The following is a 24,752-nucleotide window of genomic DNA, read 5'->3' on the forward strand; positions in this document are numbered from 1 at the left end:
GGTTATGTCACAAGTGGATTAAGGTCTAGAAGAACCTGAAGATTTTGAATTGTCCGAAATGAGTAGGAAACTAACAGCAGCTGGTTCCTCAACTCCTATTTCTTCCTCTTCACCATCTGGAGGACAACGCTCAATACAGACGATGTTACAGCAAGAAAAAGAACAGGAAAAAGTGACCCTGCAGATGATTATGCAAGGAATTCAAAATATACAAATAAGAACAGAGAATATTGAAAAGAGAACAGAGAACATTGAACAAAGAACAGGAAAAACTGATGAAAAGGTGGAGAACATTCAACAAATGATGATGAAGTATGATGAGAGATTCCAAAAAATTGAAGAAGAAGATAAACAAAGAGATAAGAAACTTGGAGATATTGATAGCAGATTAACCGTGGTTGAACAAGATTGAAGTGGGATGTTGAGATGGGAGATGGACAGATCAGAATTTTATCTCAGATTCCAAAATATAGAGGAAGAAAAGGGACAAAACCTAGCTGAGACAATGATAGAAATTTTTGTTGAAGCTTTGGAAATAACTAAAGAGAAGATGATGGATGGAGTAGATGAGGTTTATCGAGTCTTCACAAGATATGCAATGAGAAATAGCCTACCAAGAGAAGTTCGCATCAGAAAGCCATTAAAACGCAAATATTGCAAGTGGCAAGAGAGAAAACATTGAAATATAAAGACAAGGAGATTGTGGTCCTGAAAAAAGTACCCAGAAGAGTGAGAGAGATGAGAAGAGAATACCGATTTCTGACCAAAATTCTACTTTAAAAAGAGGTGAATTATAGATGGCTGATTCCAGAAGTTTTAATGTTCACATGGCAAGAACAGAGACATAGAATTGACTCATTTGAGAAAGCTGAATTATTTTACACAGAATATTTTGGAAAGAGGAGGAGGCAGAAAAAGAAATTTCACTAATTGAATTCTAAGAGGACTGCCAAATGGCGACTGAAAAAAAAGAAGGTGCAGTAGGCGGAAAGGTGGAAGTCAAAGAACAACGTGAACCAAGATCTACGAGAGCTGCTAAACCTAATTACAAAATATAACCATGGAAGAGAAAAAACTGATTACAATTAATATAAATGGACTTAACAGTTAAAAGAAGGAAAACTTTCCATAAATTAGATAAATTAAAATTTGATACAATCTGCCTACAAGAAGTACATATCAAAAAGCAACATGAACAATTGCTGATACAGCCAAAATTAGGGAAAATATTTACTTCTTTGACACAATGCAAGAAAAGAGGAGTGGTTTTATACATTAAAGGTATTATCCCAGCGAAATTGATCTATACCGATGACGATGGAAGAATACTAATGGTGGAAATAATGGACAATAATATGAAAACACTCCTGATTGCAATCTATGCCCCGAATGACAATCAAGAAGAATTTTATAAAAAATTACATATGAAAATAATTGAACTGGACTATGCTAATATAGTTATGATGGGAGATTTTAATGGAATTGTAGATAATAAACTGGACTACACAGCACAGAAAACAACAAAGCAAAACAGAAAGACTCTCCATAAATCTTTTTTTAAAATGATAGATGAAATAAATTTAAAAGATACATGGAGAGAAAGAAATGCTAAGACTAAACAATACACCTTCTATTCAAATAGACATTTACCATGGTCCAGAATAGATATGATATGGATGTCAACAGAATTGTTAGCTAATATTCAAGAAATATTGAAACAAGTACTTGGGCAGATCACAATCCAATGACAATTAAATGGAAAAGACAAAGAAGAAGATCCAGATGGACGTTAAATAATACTATATTAAAGGAAAAAGACTTCACACAGTGGATGGAGAAAGAACTGGCTTTCTTCTTTAGAGACAACAAAAAAGAAGATACATCAATGCAGAACGCATGGGATACAATGAAAGCATATGGCAGAGGCTTGATAATAGACTATACAAGGAAAAGAAATACCACGAAAAGACTAGCCTCTAAGGCAGCAGAGGATGAGTATAAAGGGCTTGAAAAAGAGCTGCAGAAAATGCCACAGAAAAAGGACACTAAGTTAAAAATGGATATAATTAAACATAAAATGAGTCTAATAGAAAAAGAACTAGCACAGAAAATCAGAGGTGCGAAACAGAACTACTTTGAAGATGCAAATAAACCAGGTAGATGATTAGCATATAAATTGAGAAAGGAGAAAGAATCAAGGAAAATATTGCAATTAATAGATGGCCAAGGCCAAGTTTGCTATGGTAGTAAAGAGAAGAAGGAAATTATATGAGACTATTATGGGAAACTATACACACAAGAGAATATTGATGAGGAAAGAGTTAAACAGTACTTACAGAATGCTAATCTACCCCAGATACCTAAAGAGATTGAAACAATGTTAGAAAGCAATATAACGATGATGAAGTTAACTGAAGCACCTAAGAAGCAAAATAATGGAAAGGCACCGGGCCCAGATGGACTTCTAGCAGAATTTTAAAAAACACTACAAGAATCGTTGAACCTTCCATTGCTAGAAGTTATGAATGAAGTTATGTTAAAGAAGAAGATACCCAAATCATGGTCAGAAGCTTATATTACACTTGTTCCAAAAGAGGAGGCCGGTCCATTACAAATCAAGAACTATAGACCTGTTTCCTTACTAAACACAGATTATAAAATTTTTGCTTCAATATTGGAGAAAGACTTAAAAAATACTTAAACAATTTTATCCATCCTGATCAAAATGGATTTCTGCCAAAGAGACAAATTAAAGACAATATGAGAGTAATCTTGGACACTTTGGAATATTACGAGGCACATCCTGAAAAACAAATGGTTTTGATATTTCTAGACGCACAGAATTGGCGATTCATGTTATTACAGCTGGAACAGATGGGCTTTGGTAAAAAAATTATTCAAGCAATAGAAGCTATATATCATAATCAAATGGCAAAGGTAATGATAGAGGGAGAACTGACAGACTCTATTGATATAAGAAAAGGAACAAGACAAGGGTGCCCACTATCACCTCTGTTGTTTGTGTTAACCTTGGAAGTGCTAAACAGAAATATTAGAGAAGAAAAGTATATAAAAGGGATGAAAATTAAAAAGGAAGAATTTAAGTTGCAAGCATTTGCAGATGATCTGGTTTTCATTTTAGAAGACCCACTAGAAACAGCATCAAAATTGATAGAAAAGATAGAGGTATATGGAAACGTGGGCTGGTTTGAAAATAAATAAAGATAAGACAAAGATCTTGACAGAGATCTTGACAAAGAATATGCTATCAAGGCAAAAGGAAGAACTGGCAGACCTATTGAAAATTCAGGTCACGAATAAGATCAAGTACTTGGGGATACATTTGACAGCAAGATGTAGTACACTAAAAGAGAATAATTATATCAAACTTAAGCAGCAGATAGCACTAGATTTGCCAAAATGGGAAAATTTACAACTGTCATTATTAGGGAGAATATCAACAATCAAGATGAATATACTACCCAGAATTTTATATTTGTTCCAAACAATTCCAGTTAGGCTTGGAAAAGATTATTTTGAAGATTTAAATAAAATTGTGTTGAAATACATATGGCAAGGTAAGAAAGCGAGAATAAAGTTAAAACTTTTGCAAGATGCCAGAATAAGAGGAGGATTTGGTTTGCCTAATTGGGAGTTGTATTACCAAGCTGCAAATTTGATGTGGGTTAAGGAATGGATAACATTAAAAAAAATACTAGATTGTTGACATTAGAAGGACATGATCTGTTGTTGGGGTGGCATGCTTTTCTATGGTATAAAGGAACTAAAACACAGGGAGAAGACATTATATACGGGAGTCCCTGTGGTTAAATTGGGAGAAGACTAAAAGACAATGTTATTTGAAAATTCCAGTCTGGCTATCGACTATTGAAGCATTTTGTTATCCTATAATATATATAAAGGAACAGTTAGATATGGTGAAATATTGAATGAAAAGGGTGAACTTAAATCTATGCAAAAATTAGAGGAACAAGGTATAAAGATGAATTGGTTTTCATATGCGCAAATACATTCAAGGTATGATAAAGACTCTAAAACAGAACGTTTCTATGATAAACTGACTGATTTAGATAAGATTTTGACAGGTACTGATGAAAAGGTGATTAAAAAATTGTATGGATATTTATTAGAAATTAAACTAGAAAATGAACAAGTTAAAGAAACAATGATTGCTTGGGGGAAGAATTTTGGATATGGATTGATCTAGAGAAATGGCAACAATGGTAGTCTCAAAATTATAAAATGACAATGTCAACAGCATATAAAGAAAATTTGTATAAGATGTTTTACAGGTGGCATTTTCCCCTGACAATAATAGCAAGAATGTTCAAGAGCAAATCTGAAAAATGTTGGAAATGTCATCAGACACCTGGCTCACCATATGTGGTGGACTTGTGCAGATGCTAAATGTATTAACAGCGGCTAGGATTGTATTTGCCAAAAACTGGAAAAATGAGAAAATACCATTACAGGAGGAAATCATTAAGAAAATATTGGAATGTGCTGAAATGAGTAGATTGACATTTGAAATCAGAGAACAAGATGATAAACAATTTTATAAAATTTGGGATCTATTCTATCAATGGTTAGACAATAAAACATGGTAATGAAATATGTAGATTCTTAGAAAATAATAAATATATAAAGATGTATTCTTTTCTTATTATACCTACAAAATGATTGTAGGATAGATTTGAGATGATAATATGAACTGTCATAAAACAAATTAAGTAAAATATGGATTATTTCATAAAATATGAATGAATCATAGTCAAATGATTGATTAACAATGATATTAATGTATTTAATATTTGACTGAAAATATGAGAATATATACAATGTAATTGTAATTGAAGACTATGAAATGGAAGCACAAAACAATTTGTAAACCAACCAACACACTGTATGTATATATATGGAAGATGGCTTGATATTTTTATGTTTTGTTTGTCTATGTTTGTCTTAAAAACCAATAAAAATTAAAAAAAAAATAGATACAAACTCAAGGTTAATCGTATCAAACTTGATTGCAGGAAATACGACTTCAGCAACAGAGTGGTCAATGTCTGGAATACTCTACCTGACTCTGTGGTTTCTTCCCCAAACCCCAAAAACTTAACCTTAGACCTACTATTGACCTCACCCCTTTCCTAAGAGGTCTGCAGGGGGCGTGCATAAGCGCACCAATTGTGCCTACCGTCCCTGTCCTATTGTTTCTTTTATATATATTTTTTATTTATTTTATTTTTCTTATATGTATCCATATATTCATAACTATGTTTTTACTTATACCTATTATCTTGTAAACAATTGATAAATAAAAATAAATAAAATAAATAAATTATGAAGAGTTAGATATGAATTAGTGAATGAACAATAACAAACTCCTTAGGTGACATTATTAAAACCTGCAAGACGGTAGTGTTGTCAAAGCAAATATAGAGACACGAATAGGTATGCTGTTGAATTGGCTCCTGTATCTGCCCCATCAAAACACTTCGATTAACCTTTTAATCCCATTGGCTCTTTGTAATATTATTAAGAGAGCCAGTTTGGTGTAAGGGTTAAGGTTCCATCCTAGAAATCAGGAGGCCATGAGTTCTCATCCCAGCTTAAGCCTAAAAGCCAAATATGTGACATTGCACCTGGTGGTGGTATTCTACCGGTTCTGCCCGGTTCTAGCGAACCGGTAGCCGCAACGAGTGGTGGAGACCGAACCGGTTCTCTCTGCTGGCTCTGCTGTTGGGTCCACCCACCCACCCCGGTTCCCATACTCACCTTTATCCGCTGAATTTGAAGCTCAGCTGCTTTGCGTGGCACAGAAGAGTGCCGCGCGGCAGCTGCTGAAGCGACTGGAATCTTGCAGGCTCGCAGGAGGCGAGTTAGAACTCCTCTGCGCCTGCGCAAAGTACGCATTTGGCATGCGCACGCACGCAAAGTGTGTGCATGCACACAAAGCGCACTCACCAAGCCACGCCCACTGAACCGGTGGTAAAAATATTTGAATCCCACCACTGGCTGCACCAATCACATGAGAACAGACTGGGTGAATCTGTCTCAGCTTACAGGGGGAAATAGGAGGAAGAAGCATAAGGTATGTTCACCTCCTTGATTTATAAGTAAAGGCGCCATTTTAAAAAAATCTAATATATAAATCAAGACTTGTGAGAGTGAATTATTATTATACAGAATGGACTATGGAACATTGTTTCCTTAGAGGAACTGTAGCTGACAATAAACAGTGAAGCAGTATTCTTCTGGTTCTCTCCAAAAGTGAGCTATTTTTAGATATCAATCTGGTCTTCTTTATCTGGTTCCCCCCCCCCGTCCCACTTTGTTCAGGCAGCATTGTAGTTTGAGAAAGTTCTGCCTTATATCCCTTCATCTGAGTGGTTACTATTAAGACTTTGCAGTAAACAGTGGGTTTTGCCATGTGTTCTGGCTGAAAGCATGCAGGAAGTACAGGTAATCCTCGACTTACAGCTACAAAATTTGAGCCCAAAATTTCTGTGGTTAATTGAGACTTCTATGAAGTGAATTTTGCCCATTTTACAACCTTTCTTGCCTCAGTTGTTAAGTGAATCACTACAGTTGATAAGTTAGTAACCAGTTGTTAAGTGAATCTGGCTTTGCTTGTCAGACGGTTGCAGAAATTGATCACAGGACTTTGGGAAACAGCAACGGTCATAAATATTAACCAGTTGCCAAGCATCAATTTTGGTCACATGATCATAGGGATGCTGGAAAAATTATAACTGTGAAAAACGGTCATAAGTCATTTTTTTTCAGTGCCATTGTAACCCTTAATGAACTGTTGTAAGTCGAGGAGTACCTTTATACAAATGGTTTTCATATGTCCTCTGTAATATACAGGAAGTGAATTTGCATGACAAGTTGGGAATTAATGCTATAGTAGAAGTTACCAACCACTTCCCAGGGCATTCATTCTTCCATTAATCCAGGTAATAAAATATGTGGCAAAGAAAGTTTGGAGAGTGAAGGAAATGTTATAAATCCTTCCTGAATACCTTACTGTGCTGTGTACAGCATGGTCCTCAAGACTCAAGCTCCCTTGAAGTAGGGTTGACAGCCATTTATTAGTCTTTAAAGTGCCACAAAACTCTCCATTTCCCAATCAAGAGGACCATAATGCTTAAAATGTCAAACTGGTATCTAAATCAGGGGTGTCAATTTCTATTTCACTGAGAGCCGCATCAGGATTGTGTTTGACCTGGGTGTGTGTGTACGGGGCCCCTCAATGTCCCTCGTGTTGGGGGTACCTGTGGTGGCCTGAGCACTCTGCCAGTGAAAACGGTCTCCCGAGCTCCATTTTCAGCTGTGAAGGCCTCCTGCAACCATCTGCCAGTGAAAATGGAACTTAGTAGGGGCCATGGCCCTCCTGAACTCCGTTTTCACTGGCAGAGGCACTGTGGACTGGTCCTTTGTTGTTTCTACGAAGGCCCTTGGGCCTTGAGTTTTATACCCCTGATCTAGATGTAGTATTTGTTTATTTCTCTGTATTTTTCTCTAGCTATTTCTTCAAATATCTTAGGGTAACTGGTATGAAAATTTTCCTCTGTTTCTTTTCCTCCTCACAAAGTCCCACAGCTTGAAACGTAATAACAGGCTTAGGGGCGCATGGTGACTCTCCGATGCTCCTTATAGCTTATTGGTGCTTGATCCCATTCCTGATTTCTGGAAGAAGAGTGAAAATTTGTCACACTATGATTTCTAGATTCTCAATGTGGAGGAAAGGTATAAAATTGAAATATTTCCATCAATTGCCCTTTTCTAAAGATCGATCATCCCTTTGTTGAATTTCTACTGCGTAGTTTCCTAGCACACATATTATTTACTCATCTTTCCAAGATCTGAATGTTGAAGAGTCATTCATGAGTCAAGTTGCTATGGAGAAAAACACGCATGGTCACCACCCCAACTTACTTTAGCTAGATATAAAAACAAACCTAGTGATTTTATTTGTTTCTCTTAGAAGGAAGTACAGTCTAGAACCATTAACCGGAATTTCTAGATTCTGACGGAGTAGAGATTTAAAATGCTTCTCTGAAATCATTGCTTAATAGGAAGGTATAGGTGATTTATGTGCTAGAAGCAATATTTTAAGAAGAGGTTATTATAGGAATTAAGGGCACATGGCAGACAAAATTAATTTCATCCATTTACTATTTTGTTCCTTTCTCTGATTTTAAGAAGAGTTGGTTGCTATGCAACTGAATGAACATTGCATTTTTTTCTCACACACTCTCTCTAAAAAAAAGTGGGTTAAGTAAAAATAGTGTGCCCCACCTCTCCAGCAGATAAAAACAAGGCAATGCAGCACAATGGTAATATCTCCTTAGGCCAGGGTGTCTTGCTCTGGGATTTGAGTGCCCTCATATGGTGCATTAAAGAAGTGCAGGAAATGTGGAATGCAATTTGGAGCAGCTATGTACAACCAATCCTTTCCATAGAACATAAAACATAATATAACAGAGTTGGAAGGGATCTTGGAAGTCTTCTAGTCCAATTCCTTGCTTGAGCAGGAAACCCTATACCATTCTGCACAAAATGGCTGTTCTCTTTTTTAAAACCTCTAGTGATGGAACACCCACAACTTCTGAAGGCAAGCTGTTCCACTGGTTAATTGTCCTCATTGTTAGGGAGTTTCTCTTTAGTTCTAGGTTGCTTCTCTCCTTGATTAGTTTCCATCCATTGTTTATTGTCTTGCCCTCTGGTGCTTTGAAAAATAAGTTGACCCCTTCATCTTTGTGGCAACCCCTGAGATATTGGAACACTGCTACTGTGTCTCCCCTAGTCCTTATTTTCAATAGACTAGACATACACAATTCCTGCAACTGTTCTTCACATGTTTTAGTCTCCAGTCCCCTATGCCTCAGATGTGAAAAGAATTTGAGACTAGAAATTAAAGGTGTGCCAGAATAGGATACAGATCTCTTTCACCACTGAACTAAAACTTAGAGGTGTAAGGTGTGGAGGATTTGTATCTGAAGAAATGTCCCTGTTGTCTTTGGGAACTACAACTCACAAATGTCTCACCCAATATATCCAGCATATTTGGATGAACATGCCTGGTTTTACAAAGTATACATATATAGTTGAGGTAGACACAATAGAAGAAAGTTAAGGACCTGTCTACGTTCAGTTCTTATAGTGGACTTGTCTCCAAGATTCCTCCTTTTGGCTGGAAATCATTTCAGAGATGACCACACAGAAAATACAGTTGTGTCCAGAATTGGCTCTGTAATTTGTTTTAAGTCAGAATTTAATAACTGCTGTTTGGCCAAATATTGAAAAAATAAAAAGATAGTCTTTAATGATTGGTGTTGGTATCTGTGGGTTATTTTGTAAGTTGAAAAATATGATCTTTGGAGGAGCATGAAAGAATCAGGAGACACCAAAGGTTTAATATGGTTACACAACACATAATTAAACTTCAATATTTGCTACCCTGAGATCTGGAGCTGGGAACCAACCTGGCTGGCTTCCAAAAAGGGTTAGATCAATTCATAGAAGCCATGGGCATCAACGGCTATTAGGCTTGATGGCAGGATAGCTGCCTCTGAAGGCCATCTACTGGGAGAGAGGTGGACTTCCTTGTGCAGTTAGCCTGCTTCTTTGAGAACAAACTGCTGGAAAAAATGGCACAGCAAGGCACTGCTAATGCTCTTAGGAGATGGCCTTGTAGAAGGAATTTTTCAGGTAAACACCAGCTTAGCCCTGAAACGAAGGACGGATTGAGAAAGAAGCTCAAGATTGCTCTGCCTTGATTCTCTTTGGTATACTAGGGGGAAGGCAGCATTTTTGACAGGCTTTCAAATTTCTATTATTATACTCTTAATAGGAAAGGAGAACTCCAGAGATTCATATGGTGTTTGTTTTCTAACCTGGCTTACCTTGGAGAGCTGATACTAACTCATATTATTCAGGTACCATACAGTTAATCTTAAATACCATATTTTTAAAACAAGGTGGCCTGATTTTATTTTCTATATAAATCAAGGCAGTTGCAGCAAGTTCCTTGTGATACCAATTTTCAGTATAAGATGGGTTTGTATACAATGTATACAAACATTGTAAATAAGCATTTACACACTTTGTAAAAAGATGAAGGAAATCTTTGAGGGATATTATAGATTATTTCTTTCTTACTGTTTAACAGCAAAGTTAAAGACCTACCATAGGGATACTATTTAATGGTTTCTTTACACTCTTGGTGACATTTGCATCTGAATTTAATAGTACAGTTGGTATGTAAAGTGTTTAAAACTTAATTCTAAGGGTTTCTGCTGTCTCTTTAGTGAAAGAAACAGACTTACTTTTGGCAAAAGCAAGTGGTGTCATGTGTGATCATATACAGGCAGTCCTTGTCTTATAATCAGAATGGAGCCTGCCCATTACAGTACAGGAAGTCCTCGATTTACAACAGTTCACTTAGTGACCATTCAAAGTTACAGAGGCACTGAAAAAAGTGAGTTATGACCATTTTCACACTTATGACCATCGCAGCATCCACTCTCAACTAAGATGAATAAGGGCCTGGAGACAAAAACATATGAAGAACGGTTGTAGGACAGCCATGTCCTTATGTGCAGGTGAAACAGATGAGAAATGGGCAATGGCCATCAGAATGGTCCTCTTTGAGCATCCAAGCCCTAAAAACAAGGAATTGATACTCCCTTTCCTCTTAAGCAATTGCATCTTTCTTAATTCAGAGTTAGTGGAAATCTTATTTAATTGCATCTGATTCAGACAGTCTTGCTTCAAGCCCCTCTAATACTGGAATACTATGTTTTTGTCTCCAGGCCCTTATTCATCTTAGTTGTTCTTCTTTGCACTTTTTCCAAAGTCTCAACATTTTTCTGGTAATACCCAAACTGGATGCAATATTCCAGGTGTGGTCTTACTAAGAATTTATAAAGTGGTACTAATCTTCATGTGATTTTGACTCTATGCCTCTGTTTATACAACCAAGGATTACATTAGCTTTTTCGGCTGCCATTGCACAATTTTCAAAACAGGTAAATTATAAAATTATGCCCATGAAGGGGAGAATGTTGGGCTATATAAAGCGGTATTTTAATCGTTCTTTGTGTTGTGTAATGTGATGGTGTAATTGTAAGAAGTAGTCCAACTGGATTTACAAATGACAAATGTAGGTTAATCCATAACTAGAGCAAGGTTATTCTATGACCAGAAGAGGGAGACGTTGAGAAATACCGTTTTGAGGTATAAGAGCTGTAAGTGGCTAAAATAGGTCATCAGGCGTTTATGCAGCTTGTATTGCATGCCTCAGAAACAAATCCTTTTGCTGACAATACAAGGTGTAAAAAACTACCTACTTATCCTCCCTCTCAATTTCTCCTCTACCTATATTGTACAGCAGCTTAATCTTAATCTTCTGGGGTTGGAAATGTTACATCCTAGTTGAAGTTTGAAGGCATACTGGACTGGGGTTAAAATTGGAATGAACCAATAAAATTCTAGAAAATGCATAGAGGAATCATAGTGAGCACTGAGTTCCAGGTTAATTTGGTAGTGTAGGAAGCCCTTCCACTCCCTCCCCCTGATTAAAATATTCTTTATTCTTAATATTGAAAAAGGCAGAAGATAATATTTCCCCTAAAGGAGAAATGGAGAAAAATCTTAACAAAGGCGGAAAGGACTGGGCAGGGCCAATCTATTAAGCAAAGAAACTCCAAATTAGGAGTCAGCCAAAGCTGACAAGATTAGCTCAGACAAACACCTAGGATTTGCATTTCTTCTTTTGCCTGTAGAACCAATCATGACCTTTACATGACCCCATAGGAATCTGGCAGCAGCCATTAAAACATTAAAGATCACATTCTTAGAAAGGAACAGGCATCTCAAACACAAAACCCCAAAGAATGTATAAAAACCCACCTACTCTCAACCCCCATTTTGTCAGCCACCCCAGAAACATGCTGCTGTCACTAGTTCCTGGCTACCAAATAAACAGACTTCCTTTCTTGCAGCCTGCCTCCTTTTTATTTCCAGCATCTTTCTTCCAGCGTCTTGGAACTGGACCAGATTTTTCTTCCAACAGTAGGAATCTGAACTGAAGGCAGCATCCCTTTGGAAGAACTGCTGTCATAAGCCAGGGCAATTAATCTGTTCTCCCTCCAGCTATTTGTGGCCTTGACTTCTGTTATTTCTCACCATTAGCCCTGCTATCCAAACAGAAAGGAAAAATGCTCCAACCACAGAGGGATGGTTTTGGAGAACACCCTTTAAAATATGTGAAAGCTTCCCACAGGGCATTCTTGTAACTGCACTCAGCAATTATCAGTAATGAATCAAGGATAAGGCTGATGACTAAATCGATTTAATACTGTTACCAAAGAAGCTCTAAAAACAATGATTAGTTATTGCAGAATCTTTCAGCTGTGCTGGCTTTAGCCTGCTCCAGAGAAAGCCTGGGTAAAGTTAATCCATAATTTTCTTCCTTTAGCACATTATTTTTATTTTCAGAAAATTACTTCATTTGTGTTTTCTGAGCTGTATTAATAATCTCCTTACCTATCCCACAGCTGGGAAATGAAACTTAATAAATATGGAAATTGGTCTTCAAACTAATATTCTGGAGGAAAGGTAGTTAAATGCTAGATGGTGACTTACATTTCTCCCTAGGCTTAGAGACAATTTCTTCTCAATCAGCATTATGGGCATATTGCAATAATACATTGCCAATGTGGTCTAGTGGTTAAGGTACTGTCTTAGGAATCAGGAGACCATGAATTCTAGGGCTGCCTTAGGCATGAAAGCCAGCTGGGTGATTTTGGGCCAATCACCAGGAGACCATGAGTTCTAGTTCTGCATTAAGCATGAAAGCTGGCTGAGTGACTTTAGGCCAATCATTCTTTCCAGTCACATCACAGGATTGTTGTTGTGGAGAAAATAGGAGGAAGAAGGAACATAAGGTATGTTTGCTGCCTTATTTATAAAAAATAATAAAAGTTGGATAAAAATCTAATAAATTAGAGGAAAAAAATCAATGTACGGCTAGTGAAACAGCTTAAAAATCCTGGTTTGCTGGTTTTCTGCTCACAGAATATATTGAATGTTTCAGAGTAACTGGACAGAAATAAAACATCCAAGCCGTAGCTTTAATTAGCTAAGCTGGGAGCAGCCCAAGGAACTTGTATTGTCTCCCTTGCTTTAATCTACCAACTACCCTCCTGTAGAAGGAAGAAAAAAACCCCACACCTCCATCACTTCAATACTTTTATTTATATAATACATACACACACACACACACACACACACACAAGTACTGTACACGCCTAACATTTCCCTTCCCCCTCACAGTGTACATTTCCCCTCCGTATTTCTCTTAATACAGACTCTCTGGACAACAGAGCCAGCCGTAGTCCTACTTGCACACAGTCCCTGACCTAAAGGTGTTCCGGAGTTTCCACCTTTTGCCACAGGAATTTAACATGTCTGAGCTGTGCGTATGTGTCTCTGGCAGGAGCACCACCTCCTCCTTCACAACTCAGGTGCCCCTGGAGGTGCCTGGGATGGCAATCCAATGGTTGAGAAGGTAGAAGTAGGTTTGGTGGAAATTTGACATTTCTTAGGCTCCACCCCCTACATACAGTTGTCCAAAGATGCTGGTTGTCTTTCAATCCCAGCCATTGTCCTTAATCATGTGGTTCAATTCAATTATGAATTTGCCCTCCTTGTATTTCTGGCTAGTCTCAAAGGCCTGTTCCTGTAGAAGAAGAAGAGAAAGGAATGATATGGGTGGAAGCCAACTATTAAGTGGTGCAATTATTTTTACGGAGGGAGGGAGAGGAGGGCACAAAGCAGGAGACTCACATATTTCCATCCAAGGGTGGTCTTGCAGTTTTCACAGTATATATCAGCTACAGCATGCAGGCCCGTCAGCAAAACACGTTCCTCTGCTGGGCCACATCCAACATTCACTCTGTACGGAGCCAAAACAAAACACAAGTTTTGTTAGTTTTAACAGGGCCCATCTGTCCTAATCGTTTTCCCAGTACGAGTTCTACTTTGCCTTGAAATCGCTAGCCATGGAAATCAATCAAGGGATGAAATGAAATCAGTGGGATTGTTCTTAAGAGCTTGACCCATTGCTGCCAGAACAATGGTTCTATTCCCCTTTGTGGGTGCTTGACAAAGCCCAGGGTTTGGTCTTCAGGTGAGGGGGAAAAGTGGGATTTGATTTCCCCAGTTCTGTTAGTTTGGTTTGGAAGCACACCAGGATAAGAACAAGCCCAAAACTTTCCCCCCAAAACTGGATATGAAGATAGATTTGGATTGTGTCCAGCTTCAGAGTCACTCGGTGGCTTCAGAAGCACAACTCCCAATGAGGGAGGACAGCCCACAACCCCCCATGTGGAAAGGAGGGCCAGGGTTTCTGTTTTGGGGTCTACTAAGGTCTTTTGAAATACAGTACCACAGAGACGTGCTGGAGCTGGGGAGAAAGGAAACCAAAAATAGTTTCTAACCTTATGATGAAAGTGCAATGCACAGACACAAACAAGAGCCTATCTGTTAGGACAGGGCCTGGTTAACCTCCAGCTGTGGTTCTGCTATCAAAATAGCAAAAACTTATGAATACCTGGTTCCTGCAATTCACTTGCAGAATTCATTCATTCCTATGCGATCACTGGGAAATAACCTTAAACCTTGGTGTGAGTTTCAGTTTGGAATGATGTGCCATAGTCCGGAAGTATTTTCAGTTTACTTTGAAGGCCTTTGAATGTCTTTGAATTTTATCTAAATTAACCCTCACACACACACATTCCTGCTGGGTTGATTGTTTTGGGAGAAGGAGATTAGCCCTAATAGGTTATCTTTTACTTGAAACCTATTCCCACCTTCTCTTATTCTGCTATCTTAATAGCTTAATTGCTTCTGCTTTCCTCTGCTTCAGCTAAGACCCCATTAAAAAGGAGCGATTGTCTCTTCGGCTGGTCCTTCAAGGTATGGACGCCCCAATGGTGGAGGAAGGATTTCAGTGTGAGATCTTTTCTTTCAGGTGGCTAGATTTCTCTCAGTAGAGGATTATTTGGTTGAATGAAGTCCTCTCTGCTGTAGATACTAGTACTGACTAAATACTACCTCTATCAATCTTTATTACGGTCACATAATAAAAACATTGAAACAATAGTAGCAAAAAAATAAAAAGACAGACAGAATAATACATTGCAATTGGTAGTGGATTAACAATGGGCAGCTAAAGTTTGCCTAATTTTACATACAGCATAGCAGAATTTGGCTGTGTTCAGAGAAACTACTTCATACCGTTCTGATAACAGTAGTTGCACATAAAAAAGACAAGCATTTCTAAGATACTTTATCAGCAAAGGGATTATGAACTGAGTCTGTGAGTCCTTATAGAAGATGTAGTGTAGCAGGACAAGAGGCGTTACCAGCTCAGTGGGCATTCAGACATAGAATTAGGATATAGCAGGGACTTGCTGCTCTTTTGATGGTAAATTAAAACTCCCATCTCACGTGTCCTGGCCGCAGATGATGCCACTTAACACAGAGGCCCCCCAACCCCTGGGCCACAGCCTACTACCGGGCCACGGCCTGTTCAAAATTGGGCCGCGTGATTGGCTAGCCAGAGTGCGCATGCGCAGCTCAACTTTCGTAAGTGGTTGGCGATTAGGCACTCACGCTTGTGCCTGCCGCCTGCCACTTGTGCAAAGGCTGAATGCATGCATGTGCCCAGCCCACCACTCATGTGGCCCAGTTCCCTTCTTCCCCTCCAGATGGGCGGCCAAGGTTGGGGGCCACTGACTTAACACAGCTAAAGGTCCCATGACAGTGATGGCGAACCTTTTGGGCACCAAGTGGCCAAAGCGCACGTGTGCGCGCATACCCAAAATGCAAGGTGCACCTAGGTGCATTTGTGTGACCCGTGCGCATGCCTCATGCACATGCATGCGCCTCACGCATGCGTGTGTGCATCAGAGACTCCAAGACCAGCTGGCTGGCAGGAGGTGCGCACACATGCACAGTGGAGCTGAGCTGGGGTGACGGTGCGCGCGCTCACAGAGAGGGGTCTGCCTGCCACCTGTGGCACGCATGCCATAGAGACGGAAAACCTGAGTGTAGCATATATATTTTTTTTCCCCTTCCAAAACACGCTCCTCTCTTGTGATACTTACACAGAGTTGAAGAGGTAGGCCCGTCCTTGGCTTCCTTGAAAAGACTGTAACAAAAGGGAGAATAGGACATAGACCAAAAGCAGGATGCTTTCCTACCCCCCTATTAAACAAATGCCTCCACCTAACCCTGAATACTTCCTAGAGTTATTTCTCCCGCTGGTCACTCTGTCTCCCTCCCAACCTTGGGAACCCAAATCTCAGGGGCAGCCCTTCAGCCTGCCTCAGTTGCTTATCATCTTCTGTAGACTTTGGTTCTAGACCAGCTGCTTATCTTCCCCTCCCGCTTGGCTGGTGGCAAGCGGCCAGAGACTCTCTTCCCCGTTTCCTTGTTTATGCTCTAGTTTGCTTTCAAACCCATGAAACTGAATTTAATGATTAATCAGCTGCAGCTGAGGCCTATTGACCTTGTATTCTTGAGAACTAGGGTGCAGGTAGCGGACAAGCCAAGGGAGAAAGAACTCATTGCCCTTTATAAACACCCCCCACAAGCCCCCTCCCCTGCCCTTCTCCTCATCCCTTTCCTTCTTCTAGTCCCAAATAATGCCCCATCTTTTACCGCTCAGAAATTCTGTGGCATCAGTAAAAGTGGCTCTGGAAAGAGACGTGATGTTGCAATTGGCAGCAGCTGCTGCTTGGAGTCCCTCTCCTCCTCCCCCCCCCCCACTTCTTTTCCTGTTTTTAACTGTATTATTCCCAGAGGAGAAGCTTTCAGATTTAAACTGTGGTTTCCTTGGGAGATGGTGATTTCTCCAATGCACCAAGCCAGCCAGAGTTTGTCTTACTTATCTATATTAATTTATAATCCATACTCCCAAACCTCTGTATTTAACTTAGAACATTAATAGTGCTATAGGGTAAAAAAAAATTTAAGACATTATTGACCCTGACCCTGAACTGACTTACAGCTAGTCCTCGTCTTATGACCACAATTGGGACCAGTGAATCATGTGGCTGTTAAGCTAACCTGGCTTCCTCCATTTGACTGCTTGTCAGAAGCCATCTGGGAAAGTTGCAAATGATGATCACGTGACTTGGGACGCTGCAGCCACCGTAAGTACATGCTACTGGTGGTTGTCAAGCATTTCAAGTCATTTTTTTTCAGTGCTGTTGTAACTTCAAATGCTCACTAAATGAATGATTGTAAGCTGAGGACTGCCTGTACTTGTGACAGATTGACAAATTTTAAAGGAACACAGAAAATTTACAGTAGTAATCTTACAGTGGGATATAAGATAAGCTGTCCTCTCTTTGTTTCCTTTCTGTATTACATTCTCTTTTGGTAATAAACCGCTTTATACTTTTCTTTTTTTTAAAAAACAACATGAGCTAACCAAGGCACGGCAACCCCTTTTCCTTGGATGCTTCTCTAGAGGAGTGTAGCAGGGGTATCTCATTCCCTTTTTCGTACCTTGGAGATGAGGTCGTCGTGATTAGCCAGGTGGGCCCGGCAATGCACACAACTGTAGCGACGGTGACAGTTGTCCAGATAGGCCTGAAAAGTTTTGGGTTTGGACAATCTCACCATTGTGGTGGGAGTCACGCCTGGAGAAAAGCTACAGGAGAGTTGCGGAGAACCAAAGAGCTCCTGAAGGAGATGCTGGAGGGGGCAGATGAAAGCCCTAAAAAAAGAGGAAGAGGAGGATCACCAAACCTACAGAGAACCTGCCAAGAAGTGGTAGCTTACAGACCTAGAGTCAGAATGTCAAGATTTTGTTTCTTAGCTCTGGGAACTGGCCAGGTTCTATGTAACCAGTCTCTAAACAAAAACAATACCACGTGCTTTCCCTCCCTCCCTCCCTCCCTCGGCAGCTTCTTGGAGACTCAGCCTGTAATTAAACCCAGGATGTAGGTCACAGCTGATCACCTGTGATGAAAGAAAACTGCCATAGAATAATGCTCAAACACCTTAACTTTCCAAGCTGCCCTTCCAATTAATTTCTGGTTAGGTTTTCCTAGCACCTCTCCAACCATGAACACCCCTTGCTATAAACCCTAGTCTTTTCTGGTAAAACCAGACATTCAGCTTTCTGTTTTCTGTTTCCAGACTGTGGACATAACTGTCAAGTATTATAACCACCCACATACCCCAAACCTATGACCAGTTTTCACTTTTGCAGCATGGGCCCTTGCTCAGAGATACATTTTTTAATCCCACCTTTATTATTTTTATAAATAGCTCAAGACCTCAAGGTATGTCTGGACTCAGAACATTTTTATTTATTTGCATCCCACCTTTTATTACTATTACAAATCACTCAAGGCAGCAAACATACCCAAACATACCTTCCTCCTCCTATTCCCCCAACAACAACCCTGTGAGGTGAGTTGGGCTAAGAAACAGAGGCTGGCCCAGAGTCCCCAGCTTGTTTTCATACCTAAGGTGGGACTAGAACTCACAGCCTCCTGGTTTCTAGCCTGGTTCCTTTACCACTAGATCAAACTCACATCTGCTTGGTTGAGATGGAAGGGAAAGATCAAGACAGAAAGCAGTGAAGTCTAGAAAGCATACTGGGTAGTGACAGACATCAACAGCTTGTCACAGATTAGCAGAGTTGTGAAATGACGAAGTGATCTTCACTAAGTCAGGAAGAGGATAGAAGGAATCCAGAAGAATTATGTTACGTGATGCCCAGAGATGGGGGAGGAAGGAAGGGCTTTAGAGAAACACAACAAAGAGCTTTAAGAATTGTGTGGCACTAATAGTGACCACTTAAGTGCAGCCAAACCAGAGGCAATGGAGACATACCTGTAGATTAAGGCACAACTTGAGACAGACAGCTGGCTGCAGAAGAATGGGGTAGACACAAAGCAGCCCTGAGGATGAGAGAAGAGGGAGGAGCAGAGCGAAGGGATTTCTAGAAAATACAGTGGGCTAAGCCAATCAGCTGGAGAGGTATTTGAGGGGAGGCGGGCAAGAGGAGAATCTTTGCAAGGAAGGATGGAGGTTTGGTTTTCAAAGGGAGTGGGTGGAATGGTTGCCTGGAACCTCATGGTGGAGGAGGAGAAAGGGAAGCAAACCAGCTTCCTTGAAAGGGAAGCAAACCAGCCAGTTGGGCAGGCAAGGAAATGCTGATCCAGAAAAAATGTTGGCTGAGACTCCCTACATTTACCCGGAAGCTGGATTTGTGTTTTGGCTTTTTTTTATTTTTTGGAGAAGAAGGTCTTAGCATTTGGGAGAACTTAAGAGACTTCTCTCCCTTTTTCTCACTTCCTCCTAAGCAAGCTTTAAAGCAAGCTATGGCTATGATATTATCCACCTTACATCACCGTGGCATAGGGAGTCTCCCCCCACCATCTTTTTAAATTTCTCCCTAATTTCTCTAAGGATCTAGTGATCACAGAAATTACTGGCAAGATAACTAACAGAGGAATATAAGGAATATAACAAGGGATGAACACGAACACAGGGAGTAGCTAGACAGGAGAAATAAAGGAAGAAGTAAAAGGAAGGAAATAAAGAAGAAAGTTTTTTAAAAATACAGTTCCTTTTTTTAATGTTTATACTCTTGAAAAATATTTTTTTAAAATAACATTGCATTATTCTCTCTCAACCTATTTACCTTATAAAGTTCCCAAAGGAACTATGATAAAAATATTGTTCTTCTTAATAAACAGCATAATATTTATTGGTAGGATAATGACAGAGAAATATAAGAAGGATGAACATGAAAAATAGCTAGACAAGTAAAATAAAGGAAGAAGTAAAAGGAAGAAAACAAAAGTGTTTTTTAAAAAAATAAACTTTTTGTTAAATGATTTGTTTATAATTTTGAAAAAGCATATACCTTATTAAAATGCCATCAAAGTTCCCAAGGAACTGTAACAAAAATATTGTTTTTCTTGATAAATGGCATATTTGCCAGTAACAGTTGCAACTGAGATTATCTTCTAAACAATATCCAAAACAGTCTTAAGAGACAACAGAAACATACTAGCCATAACTAACAGGGAGGCATCTTGTTTACCGGCAATTTATTAATTATTTTTCTACTGGATGTGGACAGGAAATACGTATGTTTTTATCTGAACACCATATGAAGCGGAGCATATAAAGGTAGCATATATTACCTTTCGTGCATTTATTTCAGAAGACAATAGGGCTTTTCTTTTATTATGATGAGGAAAATATATACCAGATATGAGAAGGTTTTTTTTTAAAAGATGATTTGTTTTATATGTGAGCCCTATAAATACGTGTTCAGCTTATCTCTTGTTATGATAATGGAAAAGATTACTATTGCCATGTTACATGGTGCACTAAGAACAATATACTGATTTGTTTATATATAGCAATTTGACTCTGGTATAGCAAGTAAGAAATAAACATGGGCATATGATATTGATATAAGGAAATGTAGTGGATCTGATATATCAATTACAAGGTGTCTATAGAAACACACTCAAAAATAGGGTATTGGGGACCCTTTAATAAGAGAGAAATGGGAATAGAGAAAAAGATGAGAAAAAGCTGAAATATCTTGGTTTCCTTTTATTATAACAAATATTGCACACTTTATTGTTATAACTATTGAACAGGAAGCTTGAAATATACATGTAGAAGAAGATGAGGTGGATATAGAGGGTGGAACAGTTGATAGGGCTGGGATGATAGTCATAAACTGAAAATATGTGTTTGTGTTTTCTGTCACAGGTAAATGGCAAGATTTTTATTTCAAGTCCAGAAAGGGACAGCTGGCCATAATTTCATATTTCCATATACATTGTAGGGCCACTCATGCAAACATTTTCCTGCTTGTCTCTTTTTAAACTTCCTAAAATGTGAACTTTAGAAGAATGAAGGATATGGAAAGAAAAGTTGGAAGTCCAAATTCCCCCTCTCTATTAAAATGTTTGAAATAGCAGCATCACAACCTGGAAAAAAAAATTTCTTGATTGATGGACAGAGAAAAAAGAGAAATCTACTTGCTCAGTGAGACCAAGCCAGGGTTAAAACCAGCTTTAATAAACAGTGCCGTGGTTATGACTCGTTTGGCTACCTATCCATATTATGCTGGAAACTATCCCCCCCCCACCCCAGGACAAAACGCAACCCGGGCTGCTCAATACATAAAGGATGCCACCTGATCCCGAATTAGTGACTCTTGAAAACGGGTCCCTCTTTATAGCATTTCCTGTGGGATTAGAGGAGATACGGCCATCGCGAAGGGAGGAGATAAATCCCCTGCTGAAATAACAAAAGGAACATGAGGTTATCCTAGGAAATGCCCTCTTTGGCGTGGTCAGGGAGGGTACAATAATGGGAATCCTCTGAAAAAGGATCCACTGGAATCCTTTTCATCCTTCTCCAGCTATTCAGATCCGTTCGCCTTTCGAGGGGCCAGTGGGTCACTCACTGGAAATAGGCGCCCACAAGTATCCACTGCACCACCCTCCCTCCATTCTTGCAGGGGGGGGGGGTATATGATCCACACCCCCGTGCGTGTTTTTATACACAGAGGGACAGGCAGACACGCACCGCCAACCTGCCGTGGGGAAGACGCGTCCACGGACGCCGCCGTTTCCCTGGAGCCCTTCCCCCCGCCACCCCCGTCTCACCTGTCCGAAGAGCAACCTGCGTCGGATGGTGGCTCGGTGCTGCTTTTGGGGAGGGGAGTCGCCCCGCCGACAGACCCGCAGCCCCCCGCGAAGAGCCCCAGCTGGGAGTCTAGACTTCCTCTTGTTTACAAACCCAGGCTGTGAAACAAAGGTGTCTCCTCCCCTTTTCTCTCTCTCTCTCTCTCTCTTCTCCCCTCTCCCTCCTCCTTCCTGCGGGCTTCCCCCTCCGCTCCTTCCTCTTTTCCGCCCAGCCAATCGGGGCGGGCTATGCAAATAAACCGCAGAGCTGATAAAAGGGGAGGGGACCTATGCGCGCGCGGAGGACACGCTCGGTTCGGCACGAAGTGGGGCGGGAGCGCGAGGCGGTCTGGAGAGATGGCGTGGCTGGGCGGCGCGCCGCGCCTGGGCCGGCCCTGAAACCGGCGGGCTTCTGGGCGTGTGCAGAGCGCCTTTGGCTCGCCTCTGGCGGGCTACGGTGGTGCACCTTTCCCCCTCCCCCCCTTTGGAAACGGGGTCTAGAAGGGATAGCTGGGGAGGCTTGCCTTTTTGCCGCTTGGAGATGGCACTAATAAGCTTTGATCAAAATAGCCTGGATTAAAAGTTTTTATGGTCGAGCAGGATCTCAATCTGCATGTAGTGAGTTCAGTCCCGGAAATTGCCGGAAAAACCATGTTGCAGTGAAACTAAGTCTGATTAGATGAATATATGCACTTAATATAATAGTGTGTTTGGCAAATTTTGAATTGATGAAACACAGGAGCCTACAAACAAGACTATGTCGAAATTGACATTTTGGCTGGTAAATAATGCTTTTAAATAATGCTTTTAAAAATTCCAGATATTAAAATATAAATAGTGTAAACATCATCATCACTATAGTAGCTGTTCTTCCCATAAGACATTTTTATATTATGGAAGTGCCTTATTTGAATTCTGCAATTGCAAATCTACATTCCAGTAAGAAAGAGGTTTTGGGGGGTATTGTATATCTTGGGATCTGAACAATTATTCTGTGCTTGGGTATTTTGGAAAACTACTGCAAGCCAAAGGAGACAATATTTGTCTGGGAGGGGAAGGCAGTCACTGTGCACTTCCTCATTGTGAGTCAGGGTTAGATGTCACGAGGAAGGAAATTGTCTGGCATACTGCAACAAAGTAGCCTAGATTAAAAGTTTTATGGTTGAGCAGGATCTCAATCTGCACACAATGAGTTCAGTTCCACAAGTTGACTAATGCCAGAAAAACAATCATGTTGCAGGGAAACCAAGTCCAGTGTTGTTGATTACATTAATATGTGTCTTTGGGCATCAGTTGTGATAGTCACAAACTGTTTTATCAGCTACATAAAATGACTTTAAAAAGTGGGTAGGCAGTTGATGACCAGAGACAGTTTGGTCTAGTGCAGGGGGTCGCCAACCTTTTGGATCTCAGGAACCACCAAACTCATAATTTTAAATCCTGCGGACCAGAGACCCTGGGAAAATCCCCCAAAAAAGTCTGCAGGAAAATTCCCCACCCTGTTTTCCTACCGATCGATTATTCTTTTGGGTTCACAGGATACCGTCTCCAGCTCCGTTCTCGGGAGGCGGGGGAGAGAGACTTTTGGCTTCATGCAAGGAAAGCAGCAGAAGTCTCTTCCCCCAAACTCCACCAGAAATGAGTCTTTGTGAGACTTGTCACACTGGCACAGCCTCTTGGAGCAGGATGCCTAGCAGGGTCCTAAAGATTCATCTCTAGCTGAGTTTGAGGGTGAGAAAGAAAGACTTTTGCTGCTTTCCTTGTGTGCAGCCAAAAACAGAAGAAGAAAGAAGTGGAAAGAAGCAGCCTGGTGGCCAGGTGAGGTGCGTGGGGCAAGTTTCCCCCCCCTGCCCTTTCCCCCCTCCCCTCACTATCTTGTGTTGTTCACAATGCAAGCAACGCAAGCCTTGTGTTCCCACGGGCCATGTGGGCGGCGTAGCCTTGCGTTCCCATGCAGCCTGGATTAATTGCTTTGGGAGGTGCTTTGGGGTTGACATTTCTCTGCGGACCACCAAAATTTTCTCACGGACCACCAGTGGTCCCTGGCCCACTGGTTGGCGACCACTGATCTAGTGGTTAAGACACTAGACTAGAAACCAGCAAATCCTCAGGTCTAGTCCCACCTTAGACATAAAAGATCAGTTAGACCAGTCACTGATCTTAGGCCAGTCACTCTCTCAACTCAGCCCACCCTGCAGGGTTGTTGTGGGGAAAATAGGTAGAGGAAAATGTGTGGAATATGTTTGCTGCCTTATTTGTAACATTAATAAAGGTGGGATGCAAATAAACAAAAATGACTCGAGTCCAGACAGAGAAACATGCCTTTTATCGATATCCAGCTTGTAAGAGATAGAACACAACACATCATAATGCTAAGTGAATGTGAATGAATGCCCACTTATCACGAGACAACACAATCTGATCAGTATGGCTGCAATCCTTTTCTAATAAGCAACCACTGATTCTTGCACAGAGGAGGATCAATATTGTACATACAGCAATTATTTTGTCCTTGGATTTGATAAGATTGACTTCAGTTAAGGAAACCTAATAGTTTCACTGCTAATAATTTTTTTTTGTTTCATTTTAATTTGCTTCTACACAAACTTTAAAATCCTGCAGCCTTTTTTTGCTAGAGATTTTAAATATAAGACCCCACTTTGTCAGCTGGATGCTATGGGCTACATTGATATGCTTGGAATGAAGCAGAATGAGAGACAAAAGTGAATTTACTTGCTAAGATAGCCGCAGAACTGAAAATATGCAGCTTGTATGATTGTGGGTGTTTTCCAAGTGGTTGCCTTTGCCTTTCTTTTTATTGTTTACTTAACTGCAGCTAGTTCTAGCAAATATTTATTTGAAAGGGAGTGTCCCCTAGTGGTTAGAAGTGGGAAGACCTGGGTACCAATTCCCACTCAGCTATGCAGCTTCTTGAGAAACCTTTGTCTAATGATTACTTCTCGTTGTTAAACA

General features: G+C 40.2%; 1 protein-coding gene across 3 annotated transcripts; it reads right to left on the reverse strand.

Annotated features, from left to right (window-relative positions):
* Nucleotides 1-13,271: 13,271 nt before the first annotated feature.
* YPEL3 (yippee like 3) lies at nucleotides 13,272-21,973 on the reverse strand. 3 transcript variants are annotated; one of them, XM_087945023.1, is made up of 6 exons: nucleotides 21,762-21,946; nucleotides 18,952-19,619; nucleotides 17,614-17,824; nucleotides 16,206-16,249; nucleotides 13,882-13,990; nucleotides 13,272-13,774 (listed from the first exon to the last, which is right to left on the reverse strand). In XM_087945023.1, the coding sequence occupies exons 2-6, from the start codon at nucleotides 19,194-19,196 to the stop codon at nucleotides 13,685-13,687; spliced, it is 699 nt and encodes a 232-aa protein (XP_087801149.1). In that variant the 5' UTR covers nucleotides 19,197-19,619; nucleotides 21,762-21,946; the 3' UTR covers nucleotides 13,272-13,684. The 3 variants fall into 3 exon arrangements, with proteins under 3 accessions (XP_087801149.1, XP_087801150.1, XP_026538016.1); XM_087945024.1 differs by having other exon boundaries at nucleotides 18,952-19,019; nucleotides 21,762-21,897; XM_026682231.2 differs by lacking the exon at nucleotides 18,952-19,619 and having other exon boundaries at nucleotides 21,762-21,973.
* Between the last annotated feature and the right edge of the window lie 2,779 nt (nucleotides 21,974-24,752).

This window comes from Notechis scutatus, chromosome Z (genome assembly GCF_049901735.1).
Source record: "Notechis scutatus isolate UNSWTSFEM ecotype Mainland chromosome Z, rNotScu1.2, whole genome shotgun sequence".
NCBI lineage: Eukaryota > Metazoa > Chordata > Lepidosauria > Squamata > Elapidae > Notechis > Notechis scutatus.